The sequence below is a fragment of the Cajanus cajan genome, chromosome 10 (genome assembly GCF_000230855.2).
Source record: "Cajanus cajan strain Asha chromosome 10, NIPB_CcT2T_4, whole genome shotgun sequence".
Lineage (NCBI taxonomy): Eukaryota > Viridiplantae > Streptophyta > Magnoliopsida > Fabales > Fabaceae > Cajanus > Cajanus cajan.
This window is the reverse complement of record NC_138526.1, coordinates 37,090,372-37,108,586: the sequence shown is the minus strand read 5'-3', so window position 1 is coordinate 37,108,586 and position 18,215 is coordinate 37,090,372. Positions and strand designations below refer to the sequence as shown.

The following is an 18,215-nucleotide window of genomic DNA, read 5'->3' as shown; positions in this document are numbered from 1 at the left end:
ATAGATTTCTTACTTATTTTATTTCGTTTTCATATGTAATATACATTTTTAACTAGTTAAAAATAAAAGACTCTGTTAAAATGTACAATGATACTATAACTTTGTGGAAAAAAATATTTTTTTTTAAAATTTTATAGGATTAAAAAATATCTTTAAAGTTATTTTTTTAAATAAAATACATAATTATATTATCAAGGACAATTACAATATGTTCACATTTCTGTCGATATACAATTAAGTTTAATTTTTATTTTAAAATATTCAATATTTATAAATTATAATAATATTTAAATTTAAATTAACTTAAATAATATACAAAAAAATATATAACTAAATTAGAGCCAGTTTATTTAAGTATATAATTTGATAATATGTTAGGATATATAACATTTTCGTTGAGAGTATAAAATATAAATTACCTTTTTACATGATATCAGTTACATTAAGTCATTAAAGAGAAATGCTAATTATTATATTTTCATGAATCTTTTCAAAATTTTAAATTTTTAGTTAATAATTATTTTTTTAAAAAAAAATTATGGTACATATTCTCATTTCAATAATGTACACATAATTGAAGATTATATACACGACAAAATGTTAAATGATGCAATCAAAATAATTAACTGGTGCAATTTTTTTTGAAATTACATCCATAATATATAATCACTATAAATATAAGATAAAAAAAAATTAACCAATTCATATATTTACTCAAATATTTGATGATTTCTCCCATAACTCAGTACAACCTTTTTTTAATTTGAAAAAATATTTGGACACCCACAGAAGTTAAAAACGCATGGATATGGCATGGGATAAAACATATGTCGCGGTTATGTTTTGAACACTTCGATAGATCGTTCAGATAAATCATACACATGTCTTACATGAATATTTACAAAACTCATGTATCTTCATTATAAACATTTGTAAATAAACATGTCTCCATCTTAACGTCGTATCTAATAGGTGAATTCAAGATTTTTTTTTTTAAAAGATGAATAAAAATAGAAATAAAGAAAGGAGAATTTGATATTTTTAGATTTTGTCATGTCATTACAACAAAATTGCCATACAGTGTGACACACACTCTATAGTGACACTATAGATGTCACTAAAAATTATTTTTATCCACACAATAACTACAATATATGTTAGTATATTATTAAAAAGTGTGGGTATAAACTATAATGACACACAAAATATGTTGTTAAATCTAATTCAAAATCAACACTAAAATTGTGTGTAACTATATGTCAAATAAACATATACCTACATATATTGTACCTATAGTGACACTTTTTGTATGTCACTACATGTAATATTTCTTGTAATGTATCGTTATGTTTGTATTCATATCGTGTCTCTGTATCGTATTCGAGTTTGTTATATAACATAAAAATACTTTTTTAGATACTCATTTTTCTTCTCTCTTTTTTAATTGTAAATTTAAATTAATATTTTAATATTAAATCATATTCAAGTTTTTTTTTTGAGTGTCATTACTCATTATGATGTTCAATAATTCAAAGGTGTCTAAATTTGAGGATTCTTTTCAGTTTTGGATGGACAAGCATGAAAGCATAAAAGTTATTAAATAAGAACTCACAATGCACCACTTACTCTTGTATGTACCAAACTCCAAATCAATATTACTATTTCAATAACATGGTGTTTGCATAGTAAAACAACCATTGTGGAGAATGGTTAATTAGAATAGATAGATGACAATTGATCCAACATGAATAATAGATATTATGATGCATTAATTATCTGCACTCAATCTTCAAGTTGGTCCAATTGCAACTCCTTGACGACTGAATTGCACTGTGTATCAATTGTCTGTGTCATGAACCCAAGGGGATTGACAAAGCGTGTCATGGAGGAGGCACCCATGTTTTTGGTGAGGACAATCCTATCAGATCTGTTTGGCATTGCCTCTCTGCATTCACCTTCTGCAGGTGGGTCAGCAGCCATCACACATATCTCCTCCTCGTGATCACCATGGACACGAATGCTGTACATGCCATTTGCATCAGTTTTGCCCTCCTTCAAATATGTCACTGTGCCATTGCCATCATTCACGCATATCAAACTTACCTTAACACCTGCATGCACACGTAAATAAAGATGTTACAGTAAGATTATGAGAAAACTGGTGATGCAACATACTTATATCTAATCACCGTTAAGAAAGTGAGTTAAAAGTCTAATCCCACTTTATAAAATCAGTATTATAAGATAAAAATCATGTCCTTATTCATAGTCTATGTAAGATCGACGATAATAATTAAAAATTATTATGTAAAAAGTCATACCAACGATGAAATCTGATTGGTTAATAGTATAAAACTAAATAATCATCTAATACTATGTAAAAAGTTATAATAACTATGTTATATAAATGAAATAGTATAATGTTGGCTAGATATGTGAATGGTGATTATGGTTACCTGGCAAGGGGAAGCTGAGTCTGGATTCAAATGCGAAGTGGCAAGGGTCACAGTAAATCTTGCCCTCAACGGCGAATTTGTCGAGGGGTGAGTTTCGTGCCAAGGCTGAGGAGAAGCAAAATGCTGAGACAAAGAGGGCAACAACAGCAAGTGACTTCTCCATGCCGATTTACTTTATTGGTTAATGATGTATTCTTATTGTTCCCCTTGTGATGAGATAATGAGGCTGCTATCGAATCCTTTTATAGTTGCATGCATGAGGCTTTGTTCCGTTATTTGTGTGCTTTTGTTATATTTTGAGGGCCAAAAACTAGCTTCTATTTGGTTTTCCTCCACCAGTTTTGATGATGTTCTCTAACTATCTGAGAGAAAACTTGGTAGTCTTTCTCCTAATAAATAGAGTAAACTACATTCAAAATTAGAAAAATCAATTCTTAATTGATACTATTATAGTTGTTTATTAATTTATCAATTATTAATAATTTTAAGTTACTGAAAAAATATTGAGTAACACTTTAATTAGAAAGTAATCTTATCATTATTTTTAATCATATATATGCTGAATTGCCAGGTTGTGGTGTGGAGGAGCTTCATCTTGATGGAGCTTTGGAATTACTTGTCACAAGATATTTAAGTTAAGTTAAGAATTGAAATAAGTGAACAGGAATTAAAATAAATCAAATTTTAAATAGAGATTTCTTGACTTATTTAAAATCTGATATGACCTATTTAACAAAAAAATGTTATATAAAAATGTTATATTTAAATTTTTAAAAGATTTATTTATTTAAAAATATTAGACTTAGACTTATTAAAAAATATGTTAAACTTAATAGATGAGTATATTTATCTATATAATATAATAATAAAATAACATATATATATATATATATCATTATTAAAAATATAATTAATAAAAAAATTGTAATATAAAAATTAAATTATCAATATTTTTTACAATTTCACTATACTTAATTATTTTACATTCCTTAATTTAAAAAACCAATATGTCAGAAATAAAAATTCTAATAGTCACATAGTCTTTTTTTTTTTTTTTCATCTTCATGATTGATTGTTTAGAATACTTCAAATGTGATATAGAGAATATTTAGAAGATTTTTTTTAATAAAATTATCTTTTTTCATTGCAATATGTGGATATACATTAATTTACATGGGTATGCGTGAGTTGTACCTCAATTAATTTTTTTATTTTAAACTCTAAATTTTAATAATAATAATAATAATAATAATAATCTATACTAATATATAAAAAGGATACTCTTTTCGGTAACTACCTTGATCTCCACTTTTTAAGATCATTATACCCTTTTATTTTAAAAAATTAGAAAAAATATTTTTTAATCAAATTTAAGAACTTGAAACTAATAAATCTATACTAATACTAATATATAAAGGAGATACTACTTTCAATAACTACTTTTGGCTTTCATTTTTACATGAACCATTTTATCCGTTATTTATTTTTCAATAATTACCTTTTTTATGAGTAACTTATCATTTTTTTTCCTTTTTCTTTCTTTTAATACAATGCAAACACGAAATATCTTTTTCCTGCTAGTAATAATAATAGTAATAGACTAAATTATTTTTTATCATGCAAATTAAAAAGATTTATGCAAATTAAAAAAAAGACTCACATGTATTTTAAAATATAATTATTAACTTATTTAAAATTAATTTTATTAACATATTTAATGTTATTAATCAAAATAGACTAATAGGTCAGATTAAACTTTTTAAAAGGTCGGAAAAATCTATAAAAAAAAACTATAATAGATAATAGGCCAAATTTAAACTTTAATTTTATAGAACATGTCCAACTTGAATATTTAAAGTTTAATTTAACTTATTCTTACCTCTATAAGTCAACCTCAATTTATATGTGACATAATAATAATAATAATAATAATAATAATAATAATAATAATAATAATAATAATAATAATAATAATTATTATTATTATTATTATTATTATTATTATTATTATTATTATTATTATTATTATAAGAAAACACTAACACTTTTTTATTATTATTGAAAATTACTAATTTTAGTAACTATTATCATTAAATTATGAAAAAAATTCTTTGAATGAGATGAAGTATTTATTTGTATTTTTTTAATAAATTTTAATCAATTGAAAATATTGTTAACAATTTTTGTTATTTTTTAATGACTGTTACATGTGAAACAAAGATCTATAGTCTCTAGCTATATAATAAATTATTGTCAATTGGGAGCAGGAGCACATGGCTTATTCGGCTAAGGTCTCACACATATAAGATAGACAAGATTTGTTTATTAAATTATCATCTATTTTTAGATTGTACTTTTAATTCTTGATTTTAAGTTATTCTTGTTTATTTATACTATTGCTAATTTAACTTAATATTATTACATATTAATTATCATTTTATTTAATATAAGTCATTATTAGAGTTATAATTTTATGAATCAATAAATGATTATTAAACTTACAAATTTTATATAATTTGTGAATTAAAATTGTAAATTAAAAAATTTAAAAGAATAAAATCATAATTTACATATTGACTAAAAGTGTACTTTAGTCCATTAAATATCATTATAAGTACTGCAGAAGGTACTTAGAGCATCTCCAATGGAAGCAACTCATTTGAGTTGCTTCATGCATTGGAAAATAAAAAAAGTGGTCTCAAGTGTGTCATGTCAGCATTAAGCAACTCAAACAGAAATTTACTCCAATGGTAAGAAATTTTAAGAAATTCAACTTTTAGAATTTTTTTTCAAATCATTTATGAACCAAATTAAAATTTTTATTAAAAAGGACAATTGTACTACAATAAAAGAAAATAAATTATGAGAAAAAATATACAATAAGTAGATATTAAAAATAAAATAAAGCAATAGTAAATACATAAACATTATACGAAATTAATTTTCATCATTATTATTTCTGAAACGTTCCCAAATATTTCAATAAGATTTGCTGAAGTTGGCGGTGTATTCGTTTGTCATGAACGTCTGCTCTCCTTTGAAGGTATGTTGTTCTAAAATTGGGATGAGCACCTATAGATATTTCAGATCTTAACATTTCATCATTTACACATCATAATCAATATAATTTTGATAGGTGTCTCACTCGTCCTCGACAATCATGTTATGCAATATGATACATGCATAAATTATATTTTTTATTATTGCGGCATCCCAAAAATGTGTCAGACCTCGTATGATTGTGAATCGAGATTGAAGCACTCCAAATGCACGTTCGTTCTACATCCTTTCTCGTTGATTCTTGTCGTCAGGCAAATAATTTCCTTTTTCCCCCTGTGGCATGGAGATGGTCTTGACAAATATAGCAAAGTCTGGATATTTGTCATCTGCTAGATAGTAACCCATATTATATTGGGTTCTATTCACGGTGTATTGCACTGTCGGAGCAGTTCCTAAAAGAACTTCGTTAAATACATTAGATGCATTTAACATAGTAATATCATTATTCGAACCTGCAGTTCCAAAAAATGCATGCCAAATCCACAAGTCTTGTGATGCAACAACTTCAAGAATGATTGTTGGGTTGGCATGATCACCTCGACAAAATTGACCTTTCCACGCAACTGGACAATTCTTCCATTCCCAATGCATACAGTCAATTGAACCTAGCATTCCAGGAAATCCACGTGCCTCTCCCATCCATAGTAGTCGTTGAATGTCTTCGTTATTAGGGCGTCTCAGATACTCACCCCTAAATATTTCACAAATTCCTTTCACGAATCTTTGTAAGCATTCCACTACAGTGGTTTCACCAATTCTAATATACTTGTCCACAAAGTCAGCAAGTGTCCCATAAGCCAGCATACAAAGAGCAGATGTGCACTTTTGCAACGGTGATAGGCCCCTTCTACGTGTTGCATCGAGCCTCATTCGAAAGTACTCATCATGATTGCTTATGGCATCTACAACTTGGAGAAACACATGTCGTCGCATGCGAAACCGTCTTCGAAACTGAGTTTTTGTGTATACTGGATTTTCAGAGAAGTAGTCATTGAACAATCATTCAACTCAATTAGTCTTGATGCATAGGCATTTTTCTCCTTTATTGCATTTTTTATGCTAGAAAAATCAACAACATTAGTATTGGAAGTTTCTTTTCCTTTGGCCTTCCTTTTGGCTGCCTTTTGTCCTATCGGACGGGATGTTGGCGTTGGTATCTCATATTCATCAAGTTTAATGGGTGTCTTTGTGTTGGAAGACAAAAAGTAACCACCTGCAAACGTTACCTTCCCTCTTTTTGAATTGTGTTGCACGAAATCAGATTGCCATTTAGGTTCATCTCTCAAAATGACCCATGCATGCTCCATATCAAATTTTTTACCTGTATCTTGAGTGTAAATCTTATGTGCGAATGCCATGACATCTTTCTCCGAACTCCCGCTTTTCTTTTGACTAATTGCTTATTTGTAGCAACCAATAAATTTTTGAACTGCAGGATGAATTCGATTCTAACGTGCTTTTAGTTGAGTCGATTCTCTCTCTAGGAACTCGCCACGGTCTTCATTGTTGTTGTATGCTTTTGTGATTCTCGACCAATATTGTCGTAATGTTTGATCAACTCCTATGATTGGATCCTTCGATGTATTGACCCATGACCTCACGAGAATAATATCTTCTTGAACTGTGAATGGAACACGAATTTTTTTTGTTGACGAATTCTCTGCACTTCCATCTAGTTGAATTCCATCGAGACCAATTGGCGATTCAGGTTCACTATTAGGAGCGTCAATATTATGTAGAGGAGAAGGCCTATAACATGCATTTGGGTTGGTGAGAGGTGGTGGTTGACTAAAAAATTGTGGTCCTTGAGAATTATCACCACTAGGTGGATGTGTTGGAAACATATAATATTGTGGTGCTGACCAATAAGGTGGTGGATTTTGAGATTTTTCACTAAAATAAGATGGTGGATTCATAACATATTGCGAAGAAATTTGAGAATTTGCACTCATCGATGGTGGGTGGTTTTGGAGAGAATTTAAATTTTTTTGATGATTGTATTGGTTAGGATCCATTTTTGAGAGCAAAACAAGCAAGATAAAAGAAGTAGAAGAGAGTTAAAGAGATCCAAATTTTTTAATTGAGTTGATACATATTTATAATGATTTTTTTTTAAATGCCAACGGCTCTTCAACGGATCTTTCAAGTTATTTTTTATTAATTTTTTAATTTTTTAATTTCTATTTTTTATTTTTTATTTCTTAAACCGTCTCTTTTTCTTCTTTTTCTCTTCGTGAGAGAGTTTTCTCATTTTTCATCACCTTTCCTTTCCTTCCAACTCCACCTTCACCTTTCCTTTTCTTCACCTTTTCTTCTTCCAACTCCGTCTACCGTTGGCGTCACCGTCGCTGCGCGCAGGTCCAGCCAGAACGTCCACCGGCGCGCCTCTGCTATCCAACCGCGCGCCTCCGCCGTTCAACCGTGCGCCACCGCCGTCCAATCCCGCGCCTCCGCCGCGCTTCCTTCAGTTCACAAAAATAAACAACCGTTGCTTCACTAAGAAACCCTCTCTCCTTTGCAAGAAACTCTTGCTGCCACCTCATACCTCTCCAATGGTAAGAAACTCATGTTGGAGTTGCTTGATCATTGGAGTTGCTCTTAGTTATTACTATTTATTTATTTCTTTTTTACAATTCCAACCTTACAAATGGCAAGTCCTCTTAAGTGGAGTTAAGACCAGTAGAAGGATTAGTCTTCCAAAACAAACTATGATTTGAAACTAACCAACAATATAAGAAGTGTCGATTCGGAAAAGATTAATTCCAAACAAGGATATATGTGAAAAATAAAAACAAAATGGCAAGCTCTTTCAGCATGTGAAGTGAAAAGAATACATGTGAAATAGTATCAGGTGTGAACCTAAAAAATAGGCAGCTCAGTAGCATGCAACTATATATTATTATAATTATACAATATAATAAACTCACCTACTACCATGATTCATCCAAACCAAATTTGACATTTTGACACTACTTTTCTCCACCTAGTTCATGATCATTGACATTGTGGTCAATCACAGTGTTGTCCTGCAGAATTTTCTTGCTGTGGAGGAATTTGACAAGGTCTTGGAGGGGGTCTCTAGTATCAGCACTCTTTGTAAGTTCTCCAGCTATTTCTGCTGGTGTCGCATTCACTTCTCTTAGAAGCTCCTCAATCTGTTCAAAGAGTTTGTGTTGTGAAATGCCAAGGTAGTTGAGGGCCAATTGCTTGAAAGCAGAAAAGGTGCAGTATGACAAGTGAATGTGCATGTCCATCCTCCCAGGCCTCAGCAGAGCAGGATCCAGCCTCTCTTTGTGATTGGTTGTGAAAATAATAATTCTTTCCTCTCCACAGCATGACCAAAGACCATCTATAACATTCAACAGTCCTGAAAGTGACACCTGTTGGAAAATTATAAACAAACTTTAGACTAATTGAAATCAGTAATCAATGTTATTTAGTTTTGTTATTAGAATGTCACGAATCGTCTGTCTCAATTAATGAAATGTAAACTTCATTAATTGATTTTAAGCTGAAATCTAACAAAATCACAACTCCATTTGAAGTTTATTTGGATACATGTTTAGAAAAACTTTTGAAAACTTTCCTATTGAAAAAAAAAAACAAAAACTCTTAATTTTTAGCAAAAAAAAACACTCAAAAATTCTTTTAAACTTGTATCCAATCAGACTCTTAAAACTTATTATTTTTATGGAATCTAACAAGTTTGATCGACATGAACATAAGAGTATGATAGAGTTACATGTATGAAGAGGGCAATGATGGATAAGATGCATACGTTATTTTCTACTTTAGTGCATCCCTTGGCTGTTTGGTATGAAAATTCAGACTGAACTTCTAAGATGGATGATAAATTTAAATAGAAATAATACAAACCTTATTGTCTTTATTTTTGTCTACTTCCTTTTCTTCTTCTCGGTTCTGCAGCTTTATGGTGCAGTCAATATCCTCAATAACAAGTATGGAACGGTTGGACATGCCAAGGATGAGATTCTTCAACTCCTTGTTGTCTTGGATAATGGTGAGATCCAAATCATAGATATCATAGTTGAGATAATTAGCCATGGCTGCAATAAGACTAGACTTGCCGGTGCCAGGAGGGCCATACAAGAGATAACCACGTTTCCATGCTTTACCAGTTTTTTTATAGAACTCCTTCCCCTTCACAAACTTGTCCAAATCACTCACCACTTCCCCCTTAAGCTCTGCATCAATTGCAAGAGTCTTGAAAGTCATGGGGTGGCCAAATATGACACCATCACCATTCCAATAACTTTCATACTCAATTGTGCGAAGCTTCACTGCCATGTTCTCTTGTTTGATAGCCTTGGCTCTCTCCAACACATAGGGCAAATATGCATTGAAGATCATCTCCTTGTGTTTCTTGTGAAAGCTTAGTTCATAGGACTTTACTTCTGACTTGAAAGCACGATTCATATTATTAAAATGTCTTGAACCATAAGACTCAACCATCTCACAGACAAGTTTCCACTTAACCTGAACTCCTTCATAATCATCACACACTTCCTCATCTCTATCTACACTGAATGCTAGCTTTCTATCATCCTCAGATTTGCTTGCTTTAACTCTTAGAGCTGAGACAGTGGCTTTAGTGCCTAGATAGACTTCTGCAGCCTCAAACACTTGGTTTCTAGACACCCCTTGAAATTCTTCAATGATAATGGTAAGTTGGGAGGAAAATTTGCGAGAAAGATAATGAATTCGGGAGTAAAAGAAGTCTAGGGCTTCAGGAGGAATGAAGTCATTTGTAATGCTTCGGATTAGCATAGCTGAGGCTGCAAGAGATGCCACTGCAGATATAAGTGCTGTGCTATTGGCCATGGTTTTGATTAAATGGAAGATGGGACGGCACAAAGATTAAGGATATAGGCAAATTGATTCACTACTGAATCTTGTTTGAATGGTGCCTGAGAAAGTATGACAATCTACTTACTACTTAGATTAGCCTGTGTTTTGTTTTTATAATTACACTATTGTAAAAGCATTGAAAAATGTGCACCCTTGTTTGGTGCTGACAACTTGCCAAGAACTTTCTGTGAAACCTCTTTCAATTTCCCTTCGTACAATGTATATTGTTGACCTTTTGACTTGGGAAACTTCAGATTTACTTCCCTCAGTGCCATGCCAGGATCCACTTTAAAAAAAGAAGACTTGACTATAGTATTTTGGAGTCCCATAATTTCATATTTGTAAAATCAATTATTAAAAATAGAAAATGTTATAATTAATTTAATATTGATATTTACATACTGTTTCAAGAACTTATAATTAAACTACTTTCTTTAATTTAATTTAACCAAAATAAATTTATTTTGCAAGAAAATTTATATAAACTTATTTTAAGAACTTATAATTTATTGTCATAAGTTAATTGAAGTAGTTAATAATTTATAAGTTATTAATTTTTTTTCCATTTTAACCTCATTTGAGTTGACATCCTTTTTTTACGTACTTTTTTTAATTTAAAAATTATTTTGTCAATTATGTCATTCTCTCGATTTTATTATAAAAATTAAGGATGGTCACAAAACTATTATTAATTAAACTTTAAAAAAAAATAACTAAATTAGACTTAATAAACTTAACTTTTTTTATATAGTGTGAACGGAACTGTTTTTTTAAGTCTAGTTTGTAAAAGTAAACTACTATAAATATAGATATAGTGCAGTTGATTTTAGTTAAAATTGAAAATACTGCTTGGGTCACATATCTCGGTCAGTTTACATTTTGCTTTACGAGTGTGATAAATTGCATTTTTTCTAAAGAGACGTAAAGAAGACGCAAGAAGTCAATTGGGAGATGTAGAATGTGAAACCCTAAACACATTTACAAATTGTTTCCTTTGTCTCTTTGTGCACCATTTTTCCAAATTACTGTCAAAGAATTGTTTATGTGTAATTAGAGACATCACCAGTAGGTGGGATAGGGTAAATTCTACGAAGGACCACTTGTTAAAAGTGGTGTATGGGTGCACCATGAAAAATGACCATTAGATGCATCTAAGCTCGCTGGTTACAATACACCCTATCACATAAGATCTAAATTTCTGAATTTTTTATTAAATTAATTTTTTTTTAAAAAAATTACCCAAAAATTTGAACTGTCACACGTCAATGTTCACCTTCAGAACGGACCGTTCTAAAATCAGAACAGGCCGTTCCCGATGAAAAAATAACACATACAAATGGACTAGAACGGCCCGTTCCATATTCAAAAAAAGACATGAGAAGTTGAATCAAAACGGGCCGTTCCAGATGGAAATTTTACACATAACGAATAAACCAGAACGCCCCGTTCCCGTTTCAAAAATACCAAATAACCAGTTAAACCAGAACGGGCCGTTCTGAATTCGGAACGGCCCGTTCTAACTACATATTTGTCATACAAACTTTTTTTTAAGCAAAATATTTTTTTTTTCATTCTACTAAATTACATTTAAAATTTAAGTATAGTATTTCAATTTATAATGTTTTTTATTAGAATTAGAGGCTTATATTAATTATATTGCAAAATTTTGTTAGTTTTAGTTTTACATCTTGACATTTTCCTCTTAAAAAAATTATGTTAACAAATATTATTGGGCCTAGTTTTGGGCTTCATGGGCCTTTGGGCTTTTGACAGCTTTTGAGCCTAGTGAGCCCAATGAGTTTAGTGGATCTAGGGTTCTCTTTACTTGGGTTATACATGGATGACCACCTTTCTCATATTTTTGGTAGTATAGGAGTTTATATTGTTTGGTCTTGTATTGTGGGCCTTAGTATAAAACTTTTTGGGTTTTAAGCTTATTGGGCCTAGTTTTGGGCTTCATGGGCCTTTGGGCTTTTGATTGCTTATGAGCTCAGTGAACCCAATGGGTTTGGTGGGCCTAGGGTTCTCTTTACTTGGGCTTTACATGGATGACCACCTTTCTCAAATTTTTTATAGTATAAGAGTTTATAATGTTTGGTCTTGTATTATGGGCCTTAATATAAGACCTTTTGGGTTTTAAGTTTATTGGGCCTAGTTTTGGGCTTCATGGGCCTTTAGGCTTTTGATTGCTTCAAAGGTTAGTGAGCCTAATGGGCTTGGTGGGCCTAGGATTCTCTTTACTTGGGCTTTACATGGATGACCACCTTTCTCGTATATTTGGTAGTATAAGAGTTTATATTGTTTGGTCTTGTATTATGGGCCTTAGTATAAGACTTTTTGGGTTTTAAGCTTATTGGGCCTAGTTTTGGGCTTCATGGGCCTTTGGGCTTTTGACTGCTTTTGAGCTTAGTGGGCCCAATAGGTTTGGTGGGCCTAGGGTTCTCTTTACTTGGGCTTTACATGAATGACCACCTTTCTCATATATTTGGTAGTATAGGAGTTTATATTGTTTGGTCTTGTATTATGGGCTTTAATATAAGACTTTTTGGGTTTTAAGCTTATTGGGCCTAATTTTGGGCTTCATGAGCCTTTAGGCTTTTGACTGCTTCTGAGCTTAGTGAGCCCAATGGATTTGGTGGGCCTAGGGTCCTTTTTTCTTGGGCTTTACATGGATGACCACCTTTCTCATATGTTTGGTAGTATAGGAGTTTATATTGTTTGGTCTTGTATTATGGGCCTTAGTATAAGATTTTTTGGGTTTTAAGCTTATTGGGCCTAGTTTTGGGCTTCATGGGCCTTTAGACTTTTGACTGCTTTTAAGCTCAGTGAGCCCAATGGGTTTGGTGGGCCTAGGGTTTTCTTTACTTGGGCTTTACATGGATGACCACCTTTCTCATATTTTTGGTAGTATAGGAGTTTATATTCTTTGGTCTTGTATTATGGGCCTCAGTATAAGATTTTTTGGGTTTTAAGCTTATTAGGCCTAATTTTGGGCTTCATTCATAGGATGTTTGATGTCATTGAGGAAGGGGCTTCATATCTCACTCACACTTAGCACCAAACTACCCCCACCTAATGTCATTGAGGCAAAGAGTCTCCTATTCTCTCGTATCTGGTATGACAAAACTCACGCCCGACCCTAATTAGGCAGAGAGGGCCTTTATCTAACTTATGTTTAACGCCACATACATTAGCAACCAATGCAAATCCAAACAGAAAATGAGTATCTCTCCTCACACTAGGTGACATTTAATCAACGCCTAATGTTTGTGGCATTGGCAACAAAACCACGAAAGTCTATGCACCTTAAAAGCAATTAAACTAATGTAAATCAAATTTAAAAATATTTGGTAACATCATTTTTTTAAGAAGAAAATGTCGAGATATAAAACTAAAACTAACAAATTTTTGCAATAATTTAAATGAGAGAAAATTATATTTATAATATAAAATTTTGTTTGGTATTATTTTTTAATTAGAATTAGAAATTTTCGCATATAATTAATGTAAACCTCTAATTCTAATAGAAAATCATTATCAATTGAAAACTATACTTAAATTTTAAATGTAATTTAGTAGAGTGAAAAAAAAATATTATTTTGCTTAAAAAAATCTGTATGACAAATTTGTAGTTAGAACGGTCCGTTCCAAATTCAGAACGGCTCGTTCGAGTTTAACTAGTTATGTGTTATTTTTGAATCTGGAACGGGCCGTTCTGATTTTGGAAGGGACCGTTCTGATTTCGGAACGGGCCGTTCTGATCCGTTCGTCATGTGTTTTTTTTCATGTGGAACGACCCGTTATGATCTATTATTCATGTGTTATATTTTCATCTGGAACGGCCCGTTCTGATTTCAGAACGGCCCGTTCTGAAAGTGAATAATAGTTGCATCAGTGCATCGTAACACGTGCTTTTTTTTTTGGGTAATTTAAAAAATAATAATTTCAGTCAAAAATTTGAAAATTTGGATCCAGTGTGATAAAGTGTATAATGGTCTATTAGTTTAGATGTATCTTAGGGTTAAAATTGATGATGTACCATGCACCACTTGTAAAAGTAGGCTATTAGAGACATCACCGGTGGGATAGATGTGAAACACACACACACATGTGTGTGTATATATATATATATATATATATATATATATATATATATATATATATATATAGTTAATCATCTATATATATATATTGTTAGTGTAAAGTTTTTTATGCTAGCAATCAATGATATCTTTTAAAGTTACTTATTTTATTATTAGTTCATTAAATAAGCAACTGACATGACATTATTAAAAAATATGATTAACTATCAAGTGTAAAAAAATTTTACACTGGCAGTATATAGGTGATTAACTCATATATATATATATATATATATATATATATATATATATATATATATATGAGGGGTTTATAATTATACCGGTGTAACTTTACTAAGTATTACACTGCTCAATAACTTTATATTAATTGTGAATTTTGTAAATCCAACCGTTAGATTGAAAGTTCATATCACTTTATACGTGTATATCAAATTTTGTTAAAATTGAACAACAACTTAAAGATAATCAAAGTGTTTATATTTTAATGTATTTTCAAATGAATATCATGTCAATTTTTTTTTATAAGAATCAAGTATCAAATTATTTTGAATTAATATAAAATTTTGTATATATGATCTAAGATATATGAACTTTCAATCTAACGGTTGGATTTACAAAATTCACATTTAATATAAAGTTATTGAGCGGTATAATAACTTTATATATAAATGTGAATTTTAAAAATTCAACCATTAAATTAAAAGAGTTCATATCATTTTATGTGTAATTATAACCTCCCTTGGTTAAATTTTCAAAATTCACATTTAAAATAAGATTATTGAGCGGTGTAACACTTAGTAAAAATTACATCGGTGTCGTTTGAACCCTCCTCATATATATATATATATATATGAGGAGGGTTCAAACGACACCGGTGTAACTTTATAAAATTTGATATATATGATTTAAGAGATATGAACTTTTAATCTAACGGTTGAATTTTCAAAATTCATATTTAATATAAAGTTATTGAGCGGTGTAACACTTAGTCAAAGTTATACCGGTGTCGTTTGAACCCTCCTCTCTCTCTCTATATATATATATATATATATATATATATATATATGGGCTAATTAAACTTTTCCCCATTCTTTATGATATTGCACATTTTGCCCCTCCAATCCTGTGCCCACTTTCTGTTAATAATTCATAATTTGATTTATGAGCATGGAAAGTGTAACTACAATGATATTTTAAGGAGATAAAGGACTTTATAAAAAAAATTAGTCCGGCATGACATATGAAGATGACGCAGATATTTGGCAACATTTCTTTTTTTGACACCATATGTGGCAACATTTAGCACTTGAAGAATAAACAAAATCATAGCCACAATTGAAACTGGGTAGTGTAGAAGATTAATTTCTCTTTAATAGCTGAGCACGAGGTTCAATCCCTTATTTTTATTTTTTATCTTATCATGAATTTTCTCCACCTAATTCATGATCTTTGTTATTCTGGTCAATTTGAGTCATGTTCTGCAGCATGCATTTTCTTGTTGTGGATGAATTTGACAATGTCTTGTAGGCCTTCTTTTGCATCAGAGATCTTTATCATCTCTCCTGCAATTTCAGCTGGAGTCACTTGGACTTCTCTCAGAAGCCCTTCAATCTGTTCAAAGAGTTTGTGCTGAGAAATGCCATGGTAATTGAAGGCTAATTGCTCAAAAGCAGAAAAGTTGCAATATGACAAGTGAATATGCATGTCCATTCTCCCAGGCCTCAGCAGAGCAGGATCCAGCCTCTCTTTGTGATTGGTTGTGAAGATAATAATGCGTTCCTCTCCACAGCATGACCAAAGACCATCTATAATATTCAAAAGTCCTGAAAGTGTCACCTGTTGAAAAACACATATAATGTTATTATTTACAAGATAATATGAAATTGCAAGTATGTGGAGATTGTTGACATGGAAAGAGACAGATGGATCACATTGATGTTCATATTTGTTATAATCTTTTAGGCTTTAATGTATCACTTTTTTTTTCTTTTTTTTTTTCTTTTTTTAAGTAAAGAGGACAAGTATCCTTCACACAAGACAATCTTGTTAAACCTAACAACATAGTTGTATATTTAGGATTCCAAGTTGATGCTACTTGTTAAGTTGGAATAACTTTGTGTCAATTGATCTATGTGCTAGGTGGTTATATCTTTGGCTGTTTGTGATGAAAATTGAGACCAAGCTTTTAATATGAATGATATATTAAAACAGAAAGACAAACCTTATTATCTCCATTCTTAGCTGTTTCCCCATCTTCTTCTCGGTTCTGCAGCTTGATCGTGCAATCAATATCCTCAATCACAAGTATGGAACGGTTGGACATGCCAAGGATCAAATTCTTTAACTCGCTATTGTCTTGAACAGCAGTGAGATCAAAGTCATAGATGTCATAGTTGAGATGATAGGCCATGGCTGCAATAAGGCTAGACTTGCCAGTGCCAGGAGGACCATACAAGAGGTAACCACGTTTCCATGCTTTACCAGTTCTTTTATAAAACTCTTTCCCTTTCACAAACTTGTCCAAATCATTCACCACTTCCCTCTTAAGCTCTGCGTCAATTGCAAGAGTCTCAAAAGTCATGGGGTGACTAAATGTGACACCAGGCACTTTCCAATAGCCTCTACAGTCAATTGTGTGAAGCTTCACTGTCTCATTTTCTTGCTTGATAGCCTTGGCTCTCTTCATCACATATGGCAAATATGATCCAAAGATCTTTTGCTTGTGTTTCTTTGGAAAACTTAGCTCATAGAACCTTATTTCTGACCTTAGTAAGGCATTCATATCATGATGATGCCTACGAGATGATGACTCAGCCTGTATGCATAATTTTATCCACCTTATTTTAACCCCTTCAAACTCATCATTCACTTCATCTCCTCTATCTACCCCGAACGATAGATTCTTATCATTCTCAGATTTGCTTGCTTTAACTCTTTGACCTGAGAGAGTGGCTTTGGTGCCTAAATAGGCCTCTGCAGCCTCAAACACTTGGTTTCTGGACATGCCTTGAAATTCTTCAATGACAACTGTGAGTTGTGTGGAGAACTTGCGAGAAAGATTGTGAAGTCCTGAGTTAAAATATTCTATGACCTCATGAGGAATGAACTCATTAGTGATGCTTCGGATTAGCATAGCTGAGGCTGCAAGAGAGGCCACAGCAGATAAAAGTGTCTTGCTATTATTGGACATGATTTTTTTGGTTAATGGAAAATGGAGTGACACAAAAGGATACGAAATTTGTTCAAAACTATTAGCTTTTGTTTGGGCCTTGTATGAGAATGAGATGATCTCAAGATGTTGGAGTAAGATGTTGGAGTGTCCACTTTATATAGTATAAACAGGACTATTTACTCTTGACTCTTCTTTTGGGTAGTTGGAAAAGTTCACGTTGACGTGTTTACCACACATATTGATTTTTCTCATTTTGGAAATTTCAGATTCATTTTGAAAACTTTCCAAGGGAAGGGTAAAGCAAAAGTTCAATTATTTTTTATTAATCAGAATTACAATGAAGGTAACAATATTAAAACTTATGATTATATGCATAATACATACCCCTCCAATCCTTTATCACTAGGTTGGTCTAATGGTTTCAAAGCACAATTTCAATTAAACACATTAGCAAAACTTGTGGTTTGAAAATTAAGTATATGTGTGTATGTAGTACTATATAGGAGTATACATTTGGTTTAGTTTAGCCTTTGGTTTTCGTAAACAATGATCCAA

General features: G+C 31.5%; 4 protein-coding genes across 4 annotated transcripts; all 4 read right to left on the bottom strand.

Annotated features, from left to right (window-relative positions):
- Positions 1 to 1,628: 1,628 nt before the first annotated feature.
- On the bottom strand, positions 1,629 to 2,686 carry LOC109811961 (pollen-specific protein-like At4g18596). Its single transcript, XM_020375820.3, has 2 exons — positions 2,457 to 2,686; positions 1,629 to 2,111 (listed from the first exon to the last, which is right to left on the bottom strand). Exons 1-2 carry the CDS (start codon positions 2,617 to 2,619, stop codon positions 1,783 to 1,785), a joined length of 492 nt encoding a protein of 163 aa, XP_020231409.1. The 5' UTR covers positions 2,620 to 2,686; the 3' UTR covers positions 1,629 to 1,782.
- Positions 2,687 to 4,447: 1,761 nt separating this feature from the next.
- Positions 4,448 to 8,145, bottom strand: LOC114916715 (uncharacterized). Its single transcript, XM_029274100.2, has one exon. It carries the CDS (start codon positions 6,447 to 6,449, stop codon positions 5,736 to 5,738), a length of 714 nt encoding a protein of 237 aa, XP_029129933.1. The 5' UTR covers positions 6,450 to 8,145; the 3' UTR covers positions 4,448 to 5,735.
- Positions 8,146 to 8,293: 148 nt separating this feature from the next.
- On the bottom strand, positions 8,294 to 10,484 carry LOC109811941 (AAA-ATPase At3g50940). The gene is made up of 2 exons (XM_020375791.3): positions 9,393 to 10,484; positions 8,294 to 8,896 (listed from the first exon to the last, which is right to left on the bottom strand). The coding sequence occupies exons 1-2, from the start codon at positions 10,356 to 10,358 to the stop codon at positions 8,486 to 8,488; spliced, it is 1,377 nt and encodes a 458-aa protein (XP_020231380.1). The 5' UTR covers positions 10,359 to 10,484; the 3' UTR covers positions 8,294 to 8,485.
- A 5,137-nt stretch (positions 10,485 to 15,621) lies between these two features.
- LOC109811942 (AAA-ATPase At3g50940) lies at positions 15,622 to 18,001 on the bottom strand. The gene is made up of 2 exons (XM_083064957.1): positions 16,710 to 18,001; positions 15,622 to 16,324 (listed from the first exon to the last, which is right to left on the bottom strand). Exons 1-2 carry the CDS (start codon positions 17,676 to 17,678, stop codon positions 15,950 to 15,952), a joined length of 1,344 nt encoding a protein of 447 aa, XP_082921083.1. The 5' UTR covers positions 17,679 to 18,001; the 3' UTR covers positions 15,622 to 15,949.
- Positions 18,002 to 18,215: the final 214 nt, after the last annotated feature.